We start from the raw sequence: 21864 nt of genomic DNA on the forward strand, positions 1-21864 counted from the left end.
GAAAGAACTAGCAGGTTAAGACAAATGAGTATCTTTTGAGCTCAATGTCTTACATGTATTACATGAGAGAGGTGTGCATAAGTACTGGGGAAACTCTGCCATTATAAACTTTGAGAAGTGTTACCACTTTTCTGGGTTTCAATTTACTCACTTTTAAAATTAACTGATTTTTAGAGAGAGATAGCAAGAGAGAGAGAAACGGGTGAGGAGTGGGAAGCATCAACTAGCCATTTCTTCTGGTATGTGTCTTGACCAGGCAAGCCCCACGTTTCAAACTGAAGACCTTGGCATTCCAGGTTGACTATCCACTGTGCCACCACAGACTGGGCTCAATTTACTCATCTTGAAAGATGATGACAAACGGTAATTTGGAAATACGGAAATAGCATGGATTCTGAAGTTGAATTTTGGTTCCATTCCTTTAACTATGTGGACTTTAAAGGCATAATTATTTTTTCTGGCCCACAATCTTATCAATTAAATGGAGATAATATTCATAATGTTATTAGAATTCAGTGAAATAAGTAATGTAAGTTGTGTCCAGTACATGGCTGGGCACGTAGAAGATTTTCGGTAAATAATAACTGTGGCTTTTGCCTGACCTGTGGTGGCGCAGTGGATAAAGCAAGACCTGGAATGCTGAGATCGCCAGTTTGAAACCTTGGGCTTGCCTGGTCAAGGCACACAGGGGAGTTGATATTTCTCGCTCATCCCCACCTTCTTTCTCTCTGTCTCTTCTCTCTAAAATGAATAAAGTCTTAAAAAAATAATTACAGCTTTTAAAGAATCTTGACTACAACTTAGATCTGATTATTAGTTGAGGTTCCATTCTGTGAGTGCAGAGACCTCCAGTGTTCACTGGATGAATTACATATACGTAATAGATTTCGTATACGAAAGACTACTTTCCCTTCAGTTCTGTCTCTGGGTTAGAAGTGGCAGGTCAGCCTGACCTGTGGTGGCGCAGTGGATAAAACATCGACCTGGAATGCTGAGGTCGCCTGTTTGAAACCCCGAGCTTGTCTGGTCAAGGCACATGTGGGAGTTGATGCTTCCTGCTCCTCACCCCTTCTCTCTCTCTCTCTCTCTCTCTCTCTCTCTCCTCTCTGAAATAAATAAATAAAATAAATTAAAATTAAAAAAAAAAAAAAAAAAAAAAAGAAGTGGCAGGTCAAAGGCTGCGGCACTCGAAGAGCGGAAGGGTACCTCTTCCCGGATACCTTGGAACATTGTTCACGATGCTGAGGGCTTGAAGATTTTTTTGGGTCTATCCTGAGGCTCTGCTTGAGGAGAACCGAACATATATTTAGAGAAAAAAGCCAACCCTACAGCCATACAGGATTGAAACAAAAAAGCTGATGATGGAAAAATGAGAAGGAAGGAGGCATTACATACTTCCTAGTATCTGTTTAAACCCATCCTATAAGTTGCAAGGTTTTTGTTTTGGCGCGGGGGAATAGGTGTGTGGGAGCACTATGAATGATAAGAACAAAGAAAAACCAAATGAACATAAAATTAGGGTTGTTGTTTTTTTTTTTTTTTTAAAGTAGCTCAATGGAGGACTAACGAGCGGGAGGAACATTAGAAAGAAAGAACAAAAGCACAAAGATAGTGTAATAACTGGCCAGATTCCAGAGGAAAGAAAATAAGGAAGCCAGGGTCCTATCAGGAGTGCTGAGAAAACAGGTGCTACTGCCCAGGCGATACCCCTGGAGGCTTTTGGATTCTGTTGTGTGGCCTCATTTTTAATTGTCATAATAACTGGGGTTATTATCGTGGGTTGCTAAAATGTCTTCCTAAACCTGGGAGATTCCCGCACAATGAATAGCCCCACTTTTTAAAAAAATTTTATTCATTTTAGAGAGGTAGAGAGAGAGACGGGGGGTGGGTGGGGGTGGGTGGGTGGAGGAGCTGGAAGCATCAACTCCCATATGTGCCTTGACTACGCAAGCCCAGAGTTTTGAACCGGCGACCTCAGCATTTCCAGGTCGACACTTTATCCACTGCGCCACCAACAGGTCAGGTAATAGTCCCACTTTCATTGTGAAATACTCGGTTACACCTGTAATCTAACTTTTAGTATGTTCATCTATAAAATGGGACTAATAACCTATTTCGCAGATTTTTTTAAAGTACCTTTTTTTTTTTTTTTTTTTTTTTTCAGGGACAGAGATAGAGAGAGATGAGAAGCATCAATCATCAGTTTTTCATTATGACACCTTAGTTGTTCATTGATTGCTTTCTCATATGTGCCTTGACCGCAGGCCTTCAGCAGACCGAATAACCCCTTTTTTTAAAAAAAGTCGCTGCTCAAGCCAGCGACCTTGGGTTCAAACTGGTGAGCTTTTTTCTTTTTTCTCAAGCCAGATGAGCCTTGAGCCCGCGCTCAAGCTGGCGACCTCGGGGTCTCGAACCTAGGTCCTCCGCATCCCAGTCCGACGCGCTATCTACTGCGCCAACGCCTGGTCAGGGTATTTCACAGATTTTTAAATAAAACGCTTCTCCATGAAGGGTTGTAAGCTACAAGCCATGATAGTCGTTAACTGCAGTTTCTAGGAAGAACTGCAAGCATATTCCAGGATGACCACACAGGGAGAGGATCTTCTGCGGAAGTCTACCCACGGAAAACTCCTCCTTTGGCTGACTCAAATGTTTGGCGAACTACATTTCCCAGCGGATTCCGCGGCTCGGGGTTGGCGCTCGCACCTTGCATTCTGGGATTGGTGGTTCTCAGTCTCTCGCTGTTAGTCAGCGCAGCTCAGTATCAGGAACTCGCCTTCCCAGCTTGCCGCGCGGTCAGTGGGTGCATCACAGCAACCAGGAAAAGGGAAAGATGGCGACTGCTCGACGACGTTGAGGCCGCGTTGGGCGGTTCAGAGTCAGAGTGGTGAGTCCCGGGCGATGGAGGCGGTTCCTACGAGCTTGCAGAGAGGGCGAGAGTGGAGTCACGGCGGTGACCCCTGCCTCCGGGACCAGGCGGGGACGAACGCCTCAGAAGGGGCACGAACCCGGAAAGCTGTAGGCGACCGGAGCGAAGGGGCGCGGGCCCCAGCGGGTTGTGTTGGCTCCTGGGAGCACAGGCCAAGTCCCTGAAGTTGTTACAGGCCAGACCTTTGCCCATGGCACAGCACCTGTGATAACCCCCGTCTGACCTTGTTCTGAGTAGCATTTGCTCCAGCCTAACTAGAACTCTTGACTTTCTCCAGTCATGCTTTCCCGCTTCTGCGCCTCCTGTATTATTTCTTTTGCGAGGAATGACTTACTTTCTGCACCCTCAATTACACGTCGTTAAATTCTACCTATACTTAAATGCCCAAGAGCCACTTCCTCTGCCCATCTTACAAATGAAAGGAAACTTCTTCAAACTCATGTAATAAGTACTTCATCTGAACCTTCATCTGGGTATGTGTCTCCTAAACTCTATTCTGTAATCTTCCTGTGGACCGGGTCTTCCTGATTATCTCACACAGCACATAGCACGGTTCTTGTATGTAGTAGATGTTTGACAAAAACTTCAAAAAGTGACTGTGCCCCTTCTCTACAAGAACTGAGGGACTCAAAAATACGGAGATTTGCAAGGGACGCTCTGGGAAGCAGTGTCTAGAGTGTGCCTGTGATAAGTAGAACTTATAATAAAAGTTGGGCTATGTTTACTGTCTTCTCACTTCTCATTCTTTTTAAACTCACTCCACTCCGGCTTCTTCCCCAGTGCCGTTGAAACAGCTCTTGTCAAGGTTACCAATCATCTATATTTTTTCCAAATGCAACGTTCATCACTCCTTTGTCTATTGGTCTTACTCTATGTGACACAGTTAACCACAACCTCCTTGAAATGCGTTTTGGCTTCTGTGATTTCCAGATCATGGAAATCACTTTTTTCCTCCTTTCTTTTAATTTACTTTATTCTTCCTTCTTTCTCACTGGTTTTAGCTTCTTTCCATCTTCTCCTCTGTCTCCTCCTGTGTTTGATCTCTAAGTGTATAGTGTTCCAGAGTTCCGTCATGCATTCTCTTCTTGTTTTTCTCTTCTTTAACCATACGGCCTACTTAAGTAAAATCACTTAGTATCCCTTGGCTTTAAAAGCCATCTCTATATTGATGACTCAAATTTTTGTCTCCAGGGTCTCACTTCTGAATTTAAGAATTGTATTTTCAACTGCCTTCCTGCAATCTCCACTTCATTTTTTTATTGACATGACCAAGATGAAACTTCTGATTTCCTCCTAAATCTTCTTTTCCCCCATTCTTCCCTGTCACTAATGGCACCATGAACCATTAGGTTGCTCAAACCATAAATTTAGGAGCTATCTTTGTGTCCCTTCTGCCTTTTTCCTTTAATTAGTCTTGTCAGCTTGACTTTCAAAGTATACCCTGAAGCTGTCTACTCTTCATTTCCATTGCCACTCTTCTAGAACAAGCCATTGTCATCTCTCTTTTATTTTTTATTTTTTGTATTTTTCTGAAGTTGGAAGCAGGGAGGCAGTCAGACAGACTCCCGCATGCGCCCGACCGGCATCCACCCGGCATGCCCACCAGGGGGCAATGCTCTGCCTATCTGGGGCTTCGCTCTGCCGCAATCAGAGCCATTCTAGCGCCTGAGGCAGAGGGCCACAGAGCCATCCTCAGTGCCCGGGCCAACTTGCTCCAGTGGAGCCTTGGCTGAGGGAGGGGAAGAGAGAGACAGAGAGGAAGGAGGGGGGAGGGGTGGAGAAGCAGATGGGCGCTTCTCCTGTGTGCCCTGGCCGGGAATCGAACCTGGGACTCCTGTACGCTGGGCCGACGCTCTACTACCGAGCCAACCGGCCAGGGCCTCTCTCTCTCTTTTTTTTTTAAAAAAAAAAATGATTTTAGAGAGAGGAAAGAAGGAAGGAGAGACAGAAACATTAATCTGTTTCCATATGTGTCCTGACCAGGGATTGAACCAGCACCCCTGCTTATCTGGAAGATGCTGTAACCACCCAAGCTATCTGGCCAGGGCCACTGTCATTTCTTGCCTAGATCACTATAATAGCATTCTCAGTGGTTCTGTTTCCACTCTTGCTTTCCTACTATGTAGTTTTTTGCAAGTCATCAAGTAATTTTTTTAAAAAATGTAAAGTAGCCTGACCAGGCGGTGGCACAGTGGATAGAGCATCAGACTGATATGCAGAAGACTCAGGTTCGAGACCCCGAGGTTGCCAGTTTGAGCGCGGGCTCATCTGGCTTGAGCAGAAAGCTCGCCAGCTTGGACCCAAGGTCTCTGGCTCGAGCAAGGGGTTACTTGGTCTGCTGAAGGCCGGCGGTCAAGGCACTTATGAGAAAGCAGTCAATGAACAATAAGGTGTCACAACGAAAAACTAATGATTGATGCTTCTCATCTCTCTTCGTTCCTGTCTGTCCTTATCTATCCCTCTCTCTGACTCTCTGTCCCTGTAAAAAAAAAAAAAAAGAAAAGAAAAGAAAAAGAAAAATGTAAAGTAGGCCCTGGCCATGTATCTTGGTTGGAACATTGTCCTGCTACACTAAGGTTACAGGTTCTGTCCTGGTCAGGGCACGTAAAGAAACAAGCAGTGAATGTATCAATCAGTGTAACAAAAAATTGATGTTTCTCTCTGTCTCTAAATCAATAAAAAAAAATTTTAATATAAAAGTAAATCACATCACTTCCTGTTTAATATTATCCTAAGGTTCCTGTTGCAGTTAGATTAAAATCCAAGTTCCTTTACCCTGGCCTAAAACATTTCTATGATTGAATCCTGCCTTCCTCATTGAACTCTTTATTTTTATTTTATTTTATTTTGAGAGAGACAGGAAGGGAGAGAGCGAGGGAGAGAGAAAGAGAAGCATCAACTTGTAGTTTCTTCACTTTAGTTGTTCATTAATTGCTTCTCATACGTGCCTTGACCAGGGGCAAAGCCAGTGACCCTTTGCTCAAACCAGTGAACTTGGGCTTCAAGCCAGAAACATTTGAGCTCAAGCCAGTGACCATGGAATTATGTCAGTGATCGCATGCTCAAGCCAGTGACCCTGCGTGTCAGCTGACAAGCTAGCACTCAAGCTAGCAACCTTGGGGTTTTGAACCAGGGACCTCAGTGTTCCAGGTCGACACTGTATCAGAACTCCTGAATCAGTCTTTTCCTTTGGTCACTGCCACTCAGCCATACAAGTCTGTTTTTTTGTTGTTGTTGGTTTGTTGTTTTTTTTTACAGGGACAGAGAGAGAGAGAGAGAGAAATTAGAGACAGACAGTCAGGAATGGAGAGAGATGAGAAGCATCAATCATCAGTTTTTCGTTGCAACACCTTAGTTGTTCATTGATTGCTTTCTCATATGTGCCTTGACCGTGGGCCTTCAGCAGACTCAGTAACCCCTTGCTGGAGCCAGCGACACTGGGTCCAAGTTGGTGAGCTTTTTGCTCAAACCAGATGAGCCCGTGCTCAAGCTGGTGAGCTCCAGATCTCGAACCTGGGTCCTTCCGCATTCCAGTCCCACGCTCTATCCACTGCGCCACCGCCTGGTCAGGCACAAGTCTGTTTTTAATTGGCAAACATGCTAAGCTAATTCCTGCCCAGTGCTTCTACCCAGTAAGTTCTTTCCTAATCTTTGCAGGCTCTCTTTTCTATCATTCAAATTTCAGCTTACATGTTATTTAAAAAATTCTTTTCTGACTTCTCATCTCTCATTCATACCCCTCCCCGTTATATCACTCTGTTTTATTCTCTTCCATTAGTTCCATTACTATTTGAAATTCTCTTATCTTTCTGCGTAAATGTTGCCTGGTTCACTAGAATTTAAGTGTTAGAGATCTGAGACTTTGTTTTGTTTACAGGTATCTCTCCAGTACACAGAACAGTTTCTGGCACTGACAAGGTGCTCAATGAATATTTGTTGAAAGAATAAATAATGTCTGAGATGCTTTATAGAGAAAATACTTTCTTCTGGAGTGTTTTCTTAGGACTATACGTGGAAGAACATCAGTATAATGTCCATGTGATAATGCATGATGTATGATATAGAACATTCAGTCATTTCTCAGCCAATTGTGAGATAAAATGGGTTGTTTTTCCACCTTTTGAAAGTGCTACTTGTTTATTTATTTATTTATTTTTTACAAATTCCCCTTTCATAAAGATATATGGCAGGGAATGACATGAGAAAGGGGGGTTGCAAACTAAAGCTTTAGGAAGTGATGATATTCTAGCTGACCCATCTGGGGATAAAATAAGTTCTGAGAAATGCACCCCAGGTGTTAGAGGTGGTGATGATGATGATGTTGATGATGATGATAATGATGGGGTAGAGGCAGATTCAGACTTGCTGCTGTTTTAGTAAAAGAAACAAGTAGATTTTGTAGTGTGAAGGACAGCTGACAATGTGGCGTAGTGTTCAGTGTTTCCCGGGGAACAGGACAAATTCCTGCTCAAACCTTTCATGGGACTGGGTAATGATCAAGGCTGAAACTCTTGAGTACGGAGTGTCAGAATGTCTATGACCTGTAGTTTTGGCATATACCTTTCTTTCTTCTGAAATAATTATCAATCCATAGGATGTTGCAAAAAAAAAGTTCCTGGAGGTCCTATTATACCCTTCAAGTTTTTCCCATTGCATAACTAGAAATACCTTTCGGTTTCCCCATTTACATTTGGTTTTTCCTTCAGAGTGCTGATTATAATGCCAAATCTCAAAGTTAAACTCACCCCCTTCCATCTTTTGAGCTTTCATTATGAGTTCAAGAGAACTTCTCTCTTAGATGTTCATGCGTTGACTGATCCTGGTGGGCTGGCAGACCTAAAGAACTCCTGAGGTAAGAAATACTGGATGTTTCTAGAGATAGCTAGTACACTATTCATTCACTAAAATGTTTTTTAATACTCTTGCAGTCTAATTTTTAAAATAAGGTATATTCATTGTATATTTTTTGAAATGAATATATACAAAAATGAATCACACACAAAGAAAGGCAGAATAGTCTAATGAATAAAAGTGGGCCTCTGGAGCCAGACTGCCTGGAACTCTGCCACTCATCACTTGTGTGTCTTTTGGCAAGTTACTTTATATACCTGAGCTTCAGTTTCCTCATCTGTAAAGTAGGCATATCAGTATATCTGCCTCATAGCGTGGTTTTGAGATTAAGTACATTATATTTGAACAGTTGAGAGCAGTACCTAGTACATAATAGGTACTCCTCTTACTCATGACAGATGGCAGGAGAGCTGGCTGACAAGAAGGACCGTGATGTGTCACCTTCCAAGGAGGAAAGGAAGCGATCTCGGACACCTGACAGAGAGCGGGATAGAGACAGGGACCGGAAATCTTCCCCATCTAAAGATAGGAAGCGGCATCGGTCAAGGGATAGGCGTCGAGGGGGCAGCCGGTCTCGCTCCCGTTCCCGGTCCAAGTCTACGGAAAGGTGAAGTAACTTTTAATGTTTGTTACATGGAAAGGGAGTACATTTCAAACTTCTTCATTCTTGGTTCTTCTGATACCTCTAGGATTTAGGACATTAGTGTTCACATTTTTCTTTACACCTAGTGACATTCTCAAAAGGTTAAGAGGGAACTTTTTAGATCAAAGTCCATAGATAGCTCATCTGTTCACATAATCCATGGTCTATTATTGCCATCAATACTTAGCAGTATAACTCTGAGCTGTAAGATCTTAGAATCCCCTCATTCCTTCCCCAAGAAATACATTCCCTAATTTGTAAAAGTTTACTTTGGGGAGAAAAGATAATGAGAACCTTCTTAGGGTTGCAATGAAGCAGGACACTCTGGAAATGACAAGTGATTTCTTAAATTTGTTGTCTTCAGAGAACGACGGCACAGAGAACGAGAGAAGGAGCGGGATCGGAATAAGAAAGACCGAGATCGGGATAAGGATGGGCACAGACGAGACAAGGACCGAAAACGATCCAGGTACCTAAAGGAATGAGAGAGGGCTTTAGGGGAATGCTCCCATTTCCTTCTCTCTGCATCTGAGCTGGCTCAGCTTTGTAGAAAAGTTAAATTTTCTTAGTGGATTCTATTGGTAGTTACTTCAGAGGTTTCTTTCAAAAGTATAACCAATCAGTGAAGTTACAGCCCTCTGAGGGTCAATCAGCTTGTTCTTACAATTTAAAAATTAGTTTGAAATGGTTGCCAGCCTACAAAACATTCCTTTAGCTCCATAGATTTGTTGGGATAGCTTAATGCCCCAGTATCTTGATATCTTCCTTCTGGAAACTTTCTGTGCAAAGTTTGTTTCACTCTGAGTATATAGTTAGAATTCAGGGCAAAGGACAGAATTCTTATAACAAACACTGTGGAGTTGATTGAGATCTTTTGTAACTTAAGTTTATAGCAGATGTGGGAAAAGGATTGCTGTGACTAGTGGGAAGGAAAATGGGGTAAGGACATATATAGCAGTATCTGGGAAGGGTGTATATGGGTGGCCGTGCAGGCTAAATTCATTGTGTATTATAAAGCAGAAATTTTTTTTTAAAGATGAGAAGAGGGAAGGTAGTGAGGCAGACTTCCTCATGCACCCCTACCGGGATCCACCCGGCAACCCCCGTCTGGGGTCGTTGCTCGAGTACTGAGCTATCCTCAGTGCCCAAGGCTGACGCACTTGGACCAACTGAGCTATTCTCAGTGCCCAGGGCCATGCTTAAACTGGGAGGGGAAGAGGGAAAGAAGGGGGAGATGGAAGTGGGGAGAACAAGTGGTCACTTCTTCTGTGGGCCCTGATGGAAATCAAACCCAAGATGTTCATATGACATTCTATCCACTGAGTCACTGGCCAGGGCATAAAGCAGGATTTTTTTTCCTTCAATGTGCAACTGCTATTTGGAGGAAATATTTTTGACATCAGTAGTGAAGACCCACTTGCCAGAACAAATTAGTTTCAGAAAAGGATATTCATGTAGATTTGGGCCCAGACAGGGCCATCATTAGGTTTCAGAGTAGGCAGAGTGACCATGCTACAAAGGGAGCTTCCCAGCCTGGTGTATGACCATTGGGCCAGTCTTGCTGAGTCATGAGAAAACTTCCACCCTCTTTTTGGGGTCAGCTTGAACCTCTTTCATGAGCTGGGATAAGACAACAGTATGGACCTTTTCTGTTTATTTTTCCTTAAAGTTTATCTCCTGGACGAGGAAAAGATTTTAAATCTCGGAAAGACAGAGACTCTAAGAAGGATGAAGAGGACGAACATGGTGATAAGAAGCCTAAGGTAAGCAGGAGGAAGGGTTTTCTCATCTTCATCTTGAATTCAAGTCCAATTTTGTGATCTTCAAAGGGAGAGGGACATTATGGACTGATCCTGTGTTTATCTTTAGGCCCAGCCATTATCCCTGGAGGAACTTCTGGCCAAGAAAAAGGCTGAGGAAGAAGCTGAGGCTAAGGTAAGAACTTGGGGGTCTGTATTAGTCTGCTAGAGCTACCATAAGTAAACACCACAGACTGGGTGACTTAAACAACAAAAACTAATGTACTCACCATTCTGGAGGCTAGTTGTCTGAGATCACGGTGGCAGTAGGGTTGTTTCTTCTGAAGCCTCTCTCCTTGTTTGTAGATGAATGTCTTCTCTGTCTTCACATGGTCTTCCCTCTGTGCATGCATGGCCCTGGTGTATCTCTGTGTGACCAAATCTTTTCTTTTTTTCCCTTTCTTTCCAAGTGAGAGGAGGGGAGATAGAGAGACAGACTCTTGCATGTGCCCGGAACAGGATCCACCCTGCAACCCTTGTCTGGGGCTGATGCTTGCAACTGAGCTATTTTAAGTGCCAATAAGGAGGTTCCATGGAGCCATCCTCAGTGCCTGTGGTCTGTGTGTCTGAACCAGTTGAGTCATGACTGCAGGAGGGATAGAGAGACAGAGAGAAAAAAGGGGAGAGGGAGAGGTAGAGAAGCAGATGGTCTCTTTTCCTGTGTGTCCTGACTAGGAATCAAACCCAGGACACTTACACGCTAGGCCAACATTTTACAACTGAGCCAACAGGCCATAGCCAAATTTTGTCTTCTTATAAGGACACCAGTCAGATTGGATTAGGGTCTACCCTAAGAGCCCCATTTTACCTTGGGTCCTCTTTAAAGGCCCTGTCTCCAAATACAGTCACATTTTGAGGTCCTAGGGGGTTAGGACTTCCATATATGCATCTTGACGAGGACATAGTACAGCCCATAACAGGATCCTAGGCCTGTTGGTGTTTTCCTTAACAAATTTAATGCCTGAGCAAATATTTTCAGGCTCCCTGCCATCTCCCATCAGTGATGTGATGATACCCTGCTTCCAGAGCCTTTGTTTATAGTTCCAATCTGTTTTGTAGCCCAAGTTCCTTTCTAAAGCAGAACGAGAAGCTGAAGCCCTGAAGCGACGACAGCAGGAGGTGGAAGAGAGGCAGAAGATGCTTGAAGAAGAGAGGAAAAAAAGAAAACAGTTTCAAGACTTGGGCAGGAAAATGTTGGGTTCGTTTTCCTACTCCCATATCCCCTAGGATGGATTGGAAAGGGTGGGATAGGGTTAGTGTCACTGAAGAGAGCTAGAAACCCGTTTGTTCTGGAGTTTGGAAGAGGAAAGGATGGGGAAGTTTATGAAAAAAGAATCTTTTTGTTATATCTCCACTTCCCATGTATCACAAATCCTCCTTTTTTCTTGTCGGGTGTCCACTGTCTGGATCTCTATGCTATTTTTTTTTCTACTGAGTTCTTCTGCAGCTTTGCTCTCTTTGGTCTGCAGAAGACCCTCAGGAACGGGAACGTCGGGAACGCAGGGAGAGGATGGAGCGGGAGACCAATGGAAATGAGGATGAGGAAGGACGGCAGAAGATCCGGGAGGAGAAGGATAAGAGCAAGGAACTGCATGCCATTAAGGTGCAGGCCTCAGCTCTGTCTGTAGTTCCACCCACACACAAAAATGAGGTTTAATTATTTGGCCGTTCTGATCTCTGTATGTGAGCTTTGGGCCTTGAGCTTGATGGACTCTGTGTTCTGTCCATGGGCAGGAGCGTTACCTGGGAGGCATTAAGAAGCGGCGCCGAACAAGGCATCTCAATGACCGCAAGTTTGTCTTTGAGTGGGATGCATCTGAGGATACATCCATTGACTACAACCCACTGTGAGTGGCTTTTGGCCTAAACTAAGTCTTTTTTTTTTTTGCAATTGGCATTCAATATTGTATTTATTTCAGGTGTACAGCATAGTGGTTAGATATTTACATAACTTATGAAGTGAACCCCTGGATAAGTCTAGTACCCACCTGACACTATACATAGTTATTATAATAGTGCTGAGTATTTTCCCTGTGCTGTACTTTACATCCTAGGACTGTTTTGTGACACTAAGTTACTAAGTTCTGATAACCCACTACCATCGGACCAGCCCCATGACTGTTTTGTAACTACCAATCTGTACTTTTTTTTTTTTTTACAGAGACAGAGAGTGAGTCAGAGAGAGGGATAGACAGGGACAGACAGACAGGAACGGAGAGAGATGAGAAGCATCAATCATTAGTTTTTCATTGCGCGTTGCAACACCTTAGTTGTTCACTGATTGCTCTCTCATATGTGCCTTAATCGTGGGCCTTCAGCAGACCAAGTAACCCCTTGCTAGAGCCAGCGACCTTGGATTCAAGCTGGTGGGCTTTTGCTCAGACCGGATGAGCCTGTACTCAAGATGGCAACCTCGGGGTCTCGAACCTGGGTCCTCTGCATCCCAGTCTGATGCTCTAGCCACTGTGCCACCGCCTGGTCAGGCCAATCTGTACTTCTTAATCCCTTCACCTTTTCACCTAATCTCTCAAACCCCCTTTTATCTGGCAACCATAAGTTTATTCTCTGTATCTATGAGTTTGTTTCTGTTTTGTTTGTTAATTTATTTTGTTTTTTTAGAGTCCACATATAAGTAAAATCATATGGTATTTGTCTTTCTCTGTTTGACTTCATTTAGGATAATAACCTCTAAGTCCCTCCATGTTTTGCAAATGGTAAAGTTTTTTTTATGGCCGAGTAATATTCCATTGTATATAAGTACCACATCTTCTTTTATATAGTTGTTTATTGATGGACACTTAGGTTGCTTCCATATATTGTCTATTGTAAATAATGCTGCAGTGACCAGAAGGGAGCATATATTTTATCCAGTTAGTGTTTTGGGTGTCTTTGGATAGTACCCACAAGTAGGATTGCTTGGTATGGTAGTTCTATTTTTAATTGTTTGTTTGTTATTTTTTTAAACAAATTTTATTTTATTTTTTTACAGAGACAGAGTTAGAGAGAGGGATAGACAGGGACAGACAGGAACGGAGAGAGATGAAAAGCATCAATCATCAGTTTTTTGTTGCGACACCTTAGTTGTTCATTGATTGCTTTCTTATATGTGCCTTGACCGTGGGCCTTCAGCAGACCGAGTAATCCCTGCTCAAGCCAGTGACCTTGGGTCCAAGCTGTTGAGCTTTTGCTCAAACCAGATGAGCCTGCGCTCAAGCTTGTGACTTCGAACCTGGGTCCTCTGCATCCCAGTCCGATGCTCTATCCACTGCACCACCACCTGGTCAGGCTATTTTTAATTTTTTGAGGAAACTTCGTACTGTTTTCCATAGTGGCTACATCAATTTGTATTACTACCAAACAGTACATAAAAGTTCCCTTTTGTCTGAATGATCCTCAACACTTGTTATTTTTTTTTTAACTTTAGAGAGAAACACTGATTTGTTGTTCCACCTATTTATGCACTCATTGGTTGGTTCTGGTATGTACCCTGACCGGGGATCAAACCTGCAACCTTGGCGTATTGGGACAATGCTCTAACCAATTGAGCTACCTGGCCAGTGCTGTTTATTTTTTTATCACAGGCTTTCTGACAGTTGTGAGGTGATATCTCATTGTGGTTTTGATTTGCATTTCCCTAATGAGGAGTGATGTTGAACATCCTTTTATATGTCTGTTGGTGATTTGTATGTCCTGTTTGGAGAAATGTCTGTTCAGGTCCTCTGTTCATTTTTTTACTCAAATTGTTTGCCTTTTTGGTGTTAGGTTGTGTGAGTTCTACATATATTTAGGATAATAATCTCTCATCTGATGTACTGTCGGTGAATATCTTCACCCATTCAGGTGGTTATCTAAACTAGGTCTTTTAAACTAAGCAGTTCTAGACAGAACTAGTGACTACAGAAATAGAAGTAAGATAAGCGGGGATGGGGAGATTGCTAAACCATCAGCCAGCTAACCCTCTGGGTGAGGAAAGATCCTGGCTAGGAAGGGGAACGGTGCATACTAGTAGTCTGCCCTTCCCTCCTGCTGTAACAGCTCCTTTTTTCTTTCTCTGTCTCAATCCCAGGTACAAAGAACGGCACCAGGTGCAGTTGTTGGGGCGAGGCTTCATTGCAGGCATTGACCTAAAGCAGCAGAAACGAGAGCAGTCACGTTTCTATGGAGACCTAATGGAGAAGAGGCGGACACTGGAAGAAAAGGAGCAGGAGGAGTGAGTGGTCAGGGCTGAGGTGGTTGGGCAGAGCCCGGAGTGTACAGAAAAGAATTGGGGATACTGATCCCACTTTTTTTTTTAAGTGAGAGGGGAAATACAGAGACTCCCGCATGCACCCTGACTGGGATCCACCTGGCAACCCCCGTCTGGGGCTGATGCTCTACTCATCTGGGGCTGCTTGCAACCGAGCTATTTTTAGCGCGTCAGGTGGAGGTTTGATGGAGCCATGCTCAGCATCTGGGGCAGATGTGCTCGGATCAATCGAGCCATGGCTGTGGGAGGAGAAGAGAGAGAGAGAGAGAAGTGGGGGTGGGGGAGCAGATGGTTGCCTTTCCTGTGTGCCCTGACCGGGAATCAAACCTGGGACTTCCTCGTACTAGTTGACGCTCTACCGCTGAGCCAACTGGCCAGAGCCAGTCTCACCTATTCTTCATGAATCTTCTCCAGAGCAAGACTTCGCAAACTTCGTAAGAAGGAAGCCAAGCAGCGCTGGGATGATCGTCATTGGTCCCAGAAGAAGTTAGATGAGATGACAGACAGGGACTGGCGGATCTTCCGTGAGGACTACAGTATTACCACCAAAGGTGGCAAGATCCCTAATCCCATCCGATCCTGGAAAGACTCTTCTCTGCCCCCACATATCTTGGAGGTCATTGATAAGTGTGGCTACAAGGTAAGGAGTGGCAGATTGGTCCAAAGACCTGGTATGTCCCTGTGTTGTAAGGGATACAGACTTTGTTCCTTGATTATATGGTGCCTTCTCTGTAAGTGGACAACAAGGTAATATTGTCTGTTACTTTCTGGTGGAAGTATTGGCCTTTGGTGATTGTGTTTCTTCTCAGGTCCCCATTCCTATGAACCGTGTTTGACGTCCTCTCATTGTGCTAGCATATGTGCCCACTGTTAACAGTAGTAGCCCAAGTACTATAATTCTGCCTGTACCCATTACTCTCTCTGGGTCACCGCAGGAACCAACACCTATCCAGCGTCAGGCAATTCCCATTGGGCTACAGAATCGTGACATCATTGGTGTGGCTGAGACTGGCAGTGGCAAAACAGCAGCCTTCCTCATTCCGTTGCTGGTCTGGATCACTACTCTTCCCAAAATTGACAGGTGAGGTCATCTGACAGCAGTTGGAGTGGGTTTGACTAGGTAGGGGTGGTTAAAGTGATAAATGAGTGTTTGGTTTTCTTTTTAAGTCTATAGTCAGAAGCCCATTCTTTAGTCTGAGCCAGATAATAGGGGATAACTGGATCATAATATCAGAGAAGTGTGTGATTTTATTGCTGGCTTTGAACACTCCCTGGAGAACTTGGCTATCCCAGAGTCTCTGACTTTTTTTTTTTTTTGTACCTTTCTGAAGCTGGAAACGGGGAGAGACAGTCAGACAGACTCCCGCATGCGCCCGACTGGGATCCACCCGGCACGCCCACCAGGGGCGATGCTCTGCCTACCAGGGGGTGATGCTCTGCCACGACCAGAGCCACTCCAGCGCCTGGGGCAGAGGCCAAGGAGCCATCCCCAGTGCCCGGGCCATCCCTGCTCCAATGGAGCCTCGGCTGCGGGAGGGGAAGAGAGAGACAGAGAGGAAGGAGGGGGGGGGGGTGGAGAAGCAAATGGGCACCTCTCCCATGTGCCCTGGCCGGGAATCGAACCCGGGTCCCCCGCACGCCAGGCGGACGCTCCACCGCTGAGCCAACCGGCCAGGGCCCCAGAGTCTCTGACTTTTAAGGAATCACTGCACCCTCTTCCCATCACCGTCTGCATTCCATAGCTGTCCTTAAGTGTGACTTTGTCTTGTTCCTGTTTATGATTGGATGGGAACCAAAGCTCATGAAACTGTGGGATGCCCCATTTACCACAGGATCGAAGAGTCAGACCAAGGCCCTTATGCTATCATCCTGGCCCCCACTCGTGAGTTGGCTCAGCAGATTGAGGAAGAGACCATCAAGTTTGGGAAGCCACTAGGCATCCGCACTGTGGCTGTCATTGGCGGCATCTCCAGAGAAGACCAGGGCTTCAGACTGCGCATGGGTTGCGAGGTTTGTTCACCTGGCCAGTAGCCAGCCCGCCATTTGGGCTGTGCTTTTCTGGGGCTCTGATTCTAGTTTCTGTCAGACATCCAGTCAAATGAAGAAAAGGGCTGGTTTATATAGATGTACTGTTATATTAAGAACTTATGCACCAGGGATTGTACTTGAGCATTGTTAATTCTCACAACCATGAGAGTAGGTGGAGGAATCTCCATTTTACAAATGAAGCTGAGGCTCAGGGTAACAACTTGTCCACAGTCACACACAGCTGGCAATGGGCAGAGCTGTGTCCATTGTTCAGATTCTGGGCTCTTAATCACTCCACCAGACCAAGTCATTGATGCTGTGTGTTGCCACCTTCTCAGAATAGAGAAGGAGAGCTTTTTATAAGAAGTTTGATGTAGGAATTGAATTTTCTGCAAACTTCTTAGTGTAATCATTTTACCTAACTCCTTCCACAGTATCCCTTTGTCTCTTTCTTCTAAGAAGGTTCCTTCTGATTTTGTCTCCTCTGTTTAACCCCTGTATCTTATTCAGAAACCCTTCGTCCTGGAAAAATCTGAAATGGCAACAAGTGGTTTTGTGCTAGTTCTCAGGAACCTTCATTGCCAAACATAATTAGAGGTTGGGGTCCAAGTTACTTAGCATTGGTTTTCTGTTGTCCAAGTGGGTGGATAGTTTAGGGAAGGGAGAAGAAGGGGTTACTTGCTGGGGCTATATATGATTCCATGGTACCCCCCAGATTGTGATCGCTACCCCAGGACGTCTGATTGATGTGCTGGAAAATCGCTATCTGGTGCTAAGCCGCTGTACCTACGTGGTTCTGGATGAGGCGGATAGGATGATTGACATGGGCTTTGAGCCAGACGTCCAGAAGATCCTGGAGCACATGCCTGTCAGCAATCAGAAGCCAGACACGGATGAGGCAGAGGACCCTGAGAAGATGTTGGCCAACTTTGAGTCAGGAAAACATAAGTACCGCCAGGTGAGCCTGCTTCCCTGAGCTGGAGTCGGGCAAGTTGGCAAACCTGCTCTCAGACCAGCCCTCCTTGTCTTAGGTGGGCCCAGAGTACTTGTTTCCTAAATGGTGAGGCCTGCCTGTTTAGCCTTCTGACTGTCCTAACTATAGCCGTTTAGCTTAGCCCCGGAAAAATGATTCCAAGCAGTCCTGGTGCCACCCAGCATAGATGGTGGCAACTGCTCTCAGCTCTTCTGTCATAAGATGTCAAGTGTTTGACCAGGCAGTGGCGCAGTGGATAGAGTGTCGGACTGTGATGCGGAGCACCCAGGTTCGAGACCCCAAGGTTGCCAGCTAGAGTGCGGGCTCATCTGGTTTGAGCAAAAGCTCACCAGCTTGAACCCAAGGTCGCTGGCTCAAGCAAGGGGTCACTCGGTCTGCTGTAGCCCCCCAGTCAAGGCACATATGAGAAAGCAATCAATGAACAACTAAGGTGTAGCAACGAAAAACTGATGATTGATGCTTCTCATCCCTCTCCGTTCCTGTCTGTCTGTCCCTACCTATCCCATTCTCTGACTCCCTGTTTCTGTAAAAAAAAAAAAAAAAAAAGATGTCAAGTACAGATACTAAAGAAAGAAGTGGGAAGGCAAAGGACACTGTTTACTAAGGTGGTGGCTATGAAAGTTTACACTGTGGCTCATTTCGATTCTTCAGCCTGGGCTGTGCTGCCTGTGGTGATGGTAGGATATGTGATTGCGTCTTCCTGGGCCCAAGGCTGAGCCTCCTGTTTTCATAGACGGTCATGTTCACGGCCACCATGCCCCCAGCTGTGGAGCGTCTGGCCCGGAGCTATCTTCGGCGACCTGCTGTGGTGTACATTGGCTCTGCAGGCAAGCCTCATGAACGTGTGGAACAGAAGGTCTTTCTCATGTCAGAGTCAGAGAAGAGGTATGGGGGCAGCTGAGACAGGGGAAACGGGATGGAGAAGGGGCTCTTTCAGGGTGAGTGGTGACCAGAGGGCAATTGTTCTGCTTTGTTGAAGAGCTTCTGTTTTCCTATTGAGGATGCCATGGGCTTTGAGGAGCCTGGAATCGATGTTTTTAGATCAAGGTTGGCTATTTCACTTGGAGTGGGAAGTATTATGCATCTCATTTTTCTCCTCTTCTTTCCAGGAAAAAGCTGCTGGCAATCTTGGAGCAAGGCTTTGATCCACCCATCATCATTTTTGTCAACCAGAAGAAGGGCTGTGATGTTTTGGCCAAATCCCTGGAGAAGATGGGGGTGTGTCTGGCAGTGGAGGGCAAAGTCTGGTCTCTTTGGCACTGCTTTATGAGATTAGGGGGGCCCCCTAGGCTCTAGTTTTTTGTTTGTCTGTCTGTTTATTTGTTTGTTTTTTAATGAGAGACCTACATGGGGACAGACACAGGAAGGGAGAGAGATGAGAATTATCTACTCATAGTTGCGGCACATTAGTTGTTCACTGATTGCTTCTCATACGTGCCTTGACCAGGGGCTTAAGCAAAGCCAGTGACCCCTTGCTCAAGCCAGCATCTTTGGGTTCAAGCCAGCGACTATGGAGTCATATCTATGATCCCATGCTCAAGCCAGTGACCCCGCACTCAAGCTGGATGAGCCTGCACCCAAGCCGGTGATCTTGGGGTTTCAAACCTGGGTCCTCAGTGTCCCAGGCTGATGCTTTATCCATTGCACCACTGCCTGGTCAGGTGGCTCTTGCTTTTCATTTCTCACTCGTTTTTGAACTTCTTCAGTATTGAATAAGTCGGGGCCACAGAGAAAAAGAAGGTTTGGTGGGATTAGAAGGACTGGGTCAGTGGCTGTAACTGTCCTTTCTGTCAGTACCAGCTAAACTCCCTTGGGTCTTCCTCCAAGCGGGCTAGGCCGGGGAGAGGTTTTAAGACACCTACCCTGGCAGGCTCTAGGGATGTGAAATAGACTGGGTCAGAGTTCATTGTATTTAGGTATGTTTGGAAGGGGATAGTGTGGTCAGGAAGAAGATGTAAATCAGTGCCCTTTACTCCTGATACTGGTGTTTGAGGGCAAGGGTGGGTCCTTTCCACTCAGTGCTTAAACTTCCTTAAACTTCTTGGTTCCTGCTTTCCACCCTCATCTTCTCTGACTACTTCTCATTTGTCTGGCTCTACATCTCACCCCTGATTTTCCCTTTGACCTTGCCTTGGCTCTATGCCACTCCATATCCTGATCTTTCCCACCCTTCCTTCAGCTTACCTGTCCTCTCCTTTCTTTTTTTTAAATTTTTTCTTAAGTGAGAAGTGGAGAGGCAGAGAGACAGACAGACTCCTGCATGCACTCTGACTGGGATCTACCCGGTCAGGCACCCTACCTGGTGATGCTCTGCCCATCTGGGGCTGTTGCTCTGTTGTCAGCAACTGAGTTATTTTAGCACCTGAGGTGAGGCCATGGAGCCATCCTCAGCACCCCAGGCCAACTTGCTCCAACCAAGCCATGGCTGCAGGAGGGGGACAGAGAGAGAAAGGAGGAGGGGTAGAAAAGCAGATGGTCCCTTCTCCTGTGTGCCCTGACCAGGAATCAAACCCAAGACATACACATCCAGACCAACACTCTACCACTGAGCCAACTAGCCAGGGCCTCCTTATTTTCTCCTGCTCTCATTCTTTCTCCTATCTACTTCCCCTTCTGCCTGCTGCTCTCTGAAACCTTCTCTCACCTCCCTATTCCCTCTTACTTGATTATGTCTTTACTTGATTCCATTGCACTTTTTTTACCTCACCATTCTCCCAACAGTACAATGCTTGTACGCTGCATGGTGGAAAAGGCCAGGAACAGCGAGAATTTGCTCTGTCCAACCTCAAGGCTGGGGCCAAGGACATTTTGGTGGCTACAGATGTGGCAGGTCGTGGTATCGACATCCAAGATGTATCTATGGTGGTTAACTATGATATGGCCAAAAACATTGAAGGTAAGTGTGAGGAAAGCCACAGCAGTCTGTGTAAAGGGAGACTCCTTGACTCTTCCCACTTGAAGTTGGGATGCTGTACTGAGGAGGCTGCTACCACCATCTCTCACAGCTTCTTCTAGGATCACTTGTCCCAGTGAGAAGAGCTCCTACTCTGTCTCACATGGTTGTGTCGTCCCAGGATCTGGGATAGCACTCTGTCTTTGGGGTGTGTGAAAGAATGAAACTGGGCCCCTCTCAGTCTTCGTGTGGTAGGGTGTCCACATTATTAGCGGTTGTGGGGAGAGCACTGTGGGCACTGCAGGTTCAGGCAGCATGAACTCTATTTACTGCCTGTGGAGGTATGGGGAGGATGATGCCTTTAAGAGAAGTAGAGGATTCAGACACTGCTCACCAGGGCTTCTCTCCTGGTGCCCTGACATTCCTCCTCCCCTCCTCAGATTACATCCATCGCATCGGCCGCACAGGGCGAGCAGGCAAGAGTGGTGTGGCCATCACCTTCCTCACCAAAGAGGACTCTGCTGTGTTCTATGAGCTGAAGCAGGCCATCCTGGAGAGCCCGGTGTCCTCCTGCCCCCCAGAGCTAGCTAACCACCCAGATGCCCAGCACAAGCCAGGCACTATCCTCACCAAGAAGCGCCGGGAAGAAACCATCTTTGCCTGAAACAGCACTCCTCCCACAGGTTTGAGGGCAGGCTCCGAAGCCTGTTCTTCAGGACCCTCACATCTCACTTTCCAGGGCCTCAGTCTTATGGGGGCTTAGGAAACAATCAGACTCCTTGGCCTGGATGTTCAGCTTTGAAGGCCTGAGTGTGGGGCTGCAAAACGAGATGCAGAAGCTGCTGCAGGGGGCAGAGAGAACAAATCACCGCAGATTTGGGCCCAGCTCTCCCCTCTGGCGGGCTCTGGGTCTGCATTGGGTCATCGGCTCTTGCCAGTATTGGGGGCAGCCAATTGGCATTGCCTCCCAGACTGAATAGAAAGAAACCTTGCTGCCAGGAGGGGACATCTTCCGTCTTCGGCACAGACTTGACTGTGAGCTGAGCTGCAGCAATACTGTTGTCCTAGATGGCCGGGGATCTGGTACTGTGAGGATTATGGACCTTGGACTCTCATTTTGATAGCATTCGCCCTTTTGGAATATAAAACAAAGCCTGACCAGGCGGTGGCGCAGTGAATAGAGCGTCGGATGGGGATGCGGCGGAATATAAAACAAGTCAAGAGCCTCATTTAGAGCTGTGCACAACCCCTGTGCCAAGGGGTGCCGTGTATCTGGGCATTCCTCACCCAGGGAACTGTTTTGTAGATATGGGACAGGGTGAGCTGGCTGTGTCCATTTTGAAGTCACCGAGTGAAATTTGAAATTTGTTTTCTATTCTCTGAAAAGATGAGTGTGTATGTTCTGAGAATAAATTCATGAATATTAAGATGGTCTAGTTCTAGCTAAAGTCATCTCCCGGGTGCTCACTGGTACCTCAGGT

The 21864-nt window shown here is 45.8% G+C and overlaps 1 protein-coding gene across 3 annotated transcripts; it reads left to right on the plus strand.

Annotated features, from left to right (window-relative positions):
* The first annotated feature begins 2771 nt into the window (after positions 1-2771).
* DDX23 (DEAD-box helicase 23) lies at positions 2772-21810 on the plus strand. 3 transcript variants are annotated; one of them, XM_066368816.1, is made up of 18 exons: positions 2772-2887; positions 7728-7781; positions 8179-8387; positions 8788-8892; positions 10093-10186; positions 10293-10358; positions 11282-11420; positions 11692-11825; positions 11957-12069; positions 14289-14432; positions 14883-15108; positions 15404-15549; positions 16301-16478; positions 17212-17454; positions 18224-18375; positions 18600-18708; positions 20212-20386; positions 20824-21810. In XM_066368816.1, the coding sequence occupies exons 3-18, from the start codon at positions 8179-8181 to the stop codon at positions 21045-21047; spliced, it is 2457 nt and encodes an 818-aa protein (XP_066224913.1). In that variant the 5' UTR covers positions 2772-2887; positions 7728-7781; the 3' UTR covers positions 21048-21810. The 3 variants fall into 3 exon arrangements, with proteins under 3 accessions (XP_066224913.1, XP_066224915.1, XP_066224914.1); XM_066368817.1 differs by having other exon boundaries at positions 2803-2887; positions 7693-7781; XM_066368818.1 differs by lacking the exon at positions 7728-7781 and having other exon boundaries at positions 2790-2887.
* Positions 21811-21864: the final 54 nt, after the last annotated feature.

This window comes from Saccopteryx leptura, chromosome 2 (genome assembly GCF_036850995.1).
Source record: "Saccopteryx leptura isolate mSacLep1 chromosome 2, mSacLep1_pri_phased_curated, whole genome shotgun sequence".
In the NCBI taxonomy this organism is placed as follows: domain Eukaryota; kingdom Metazoa; phylum Chordata; class Mammalia; order Chiroptera; family Emballonuridae; genus Saccopteryx; species Saccopteryx leptura.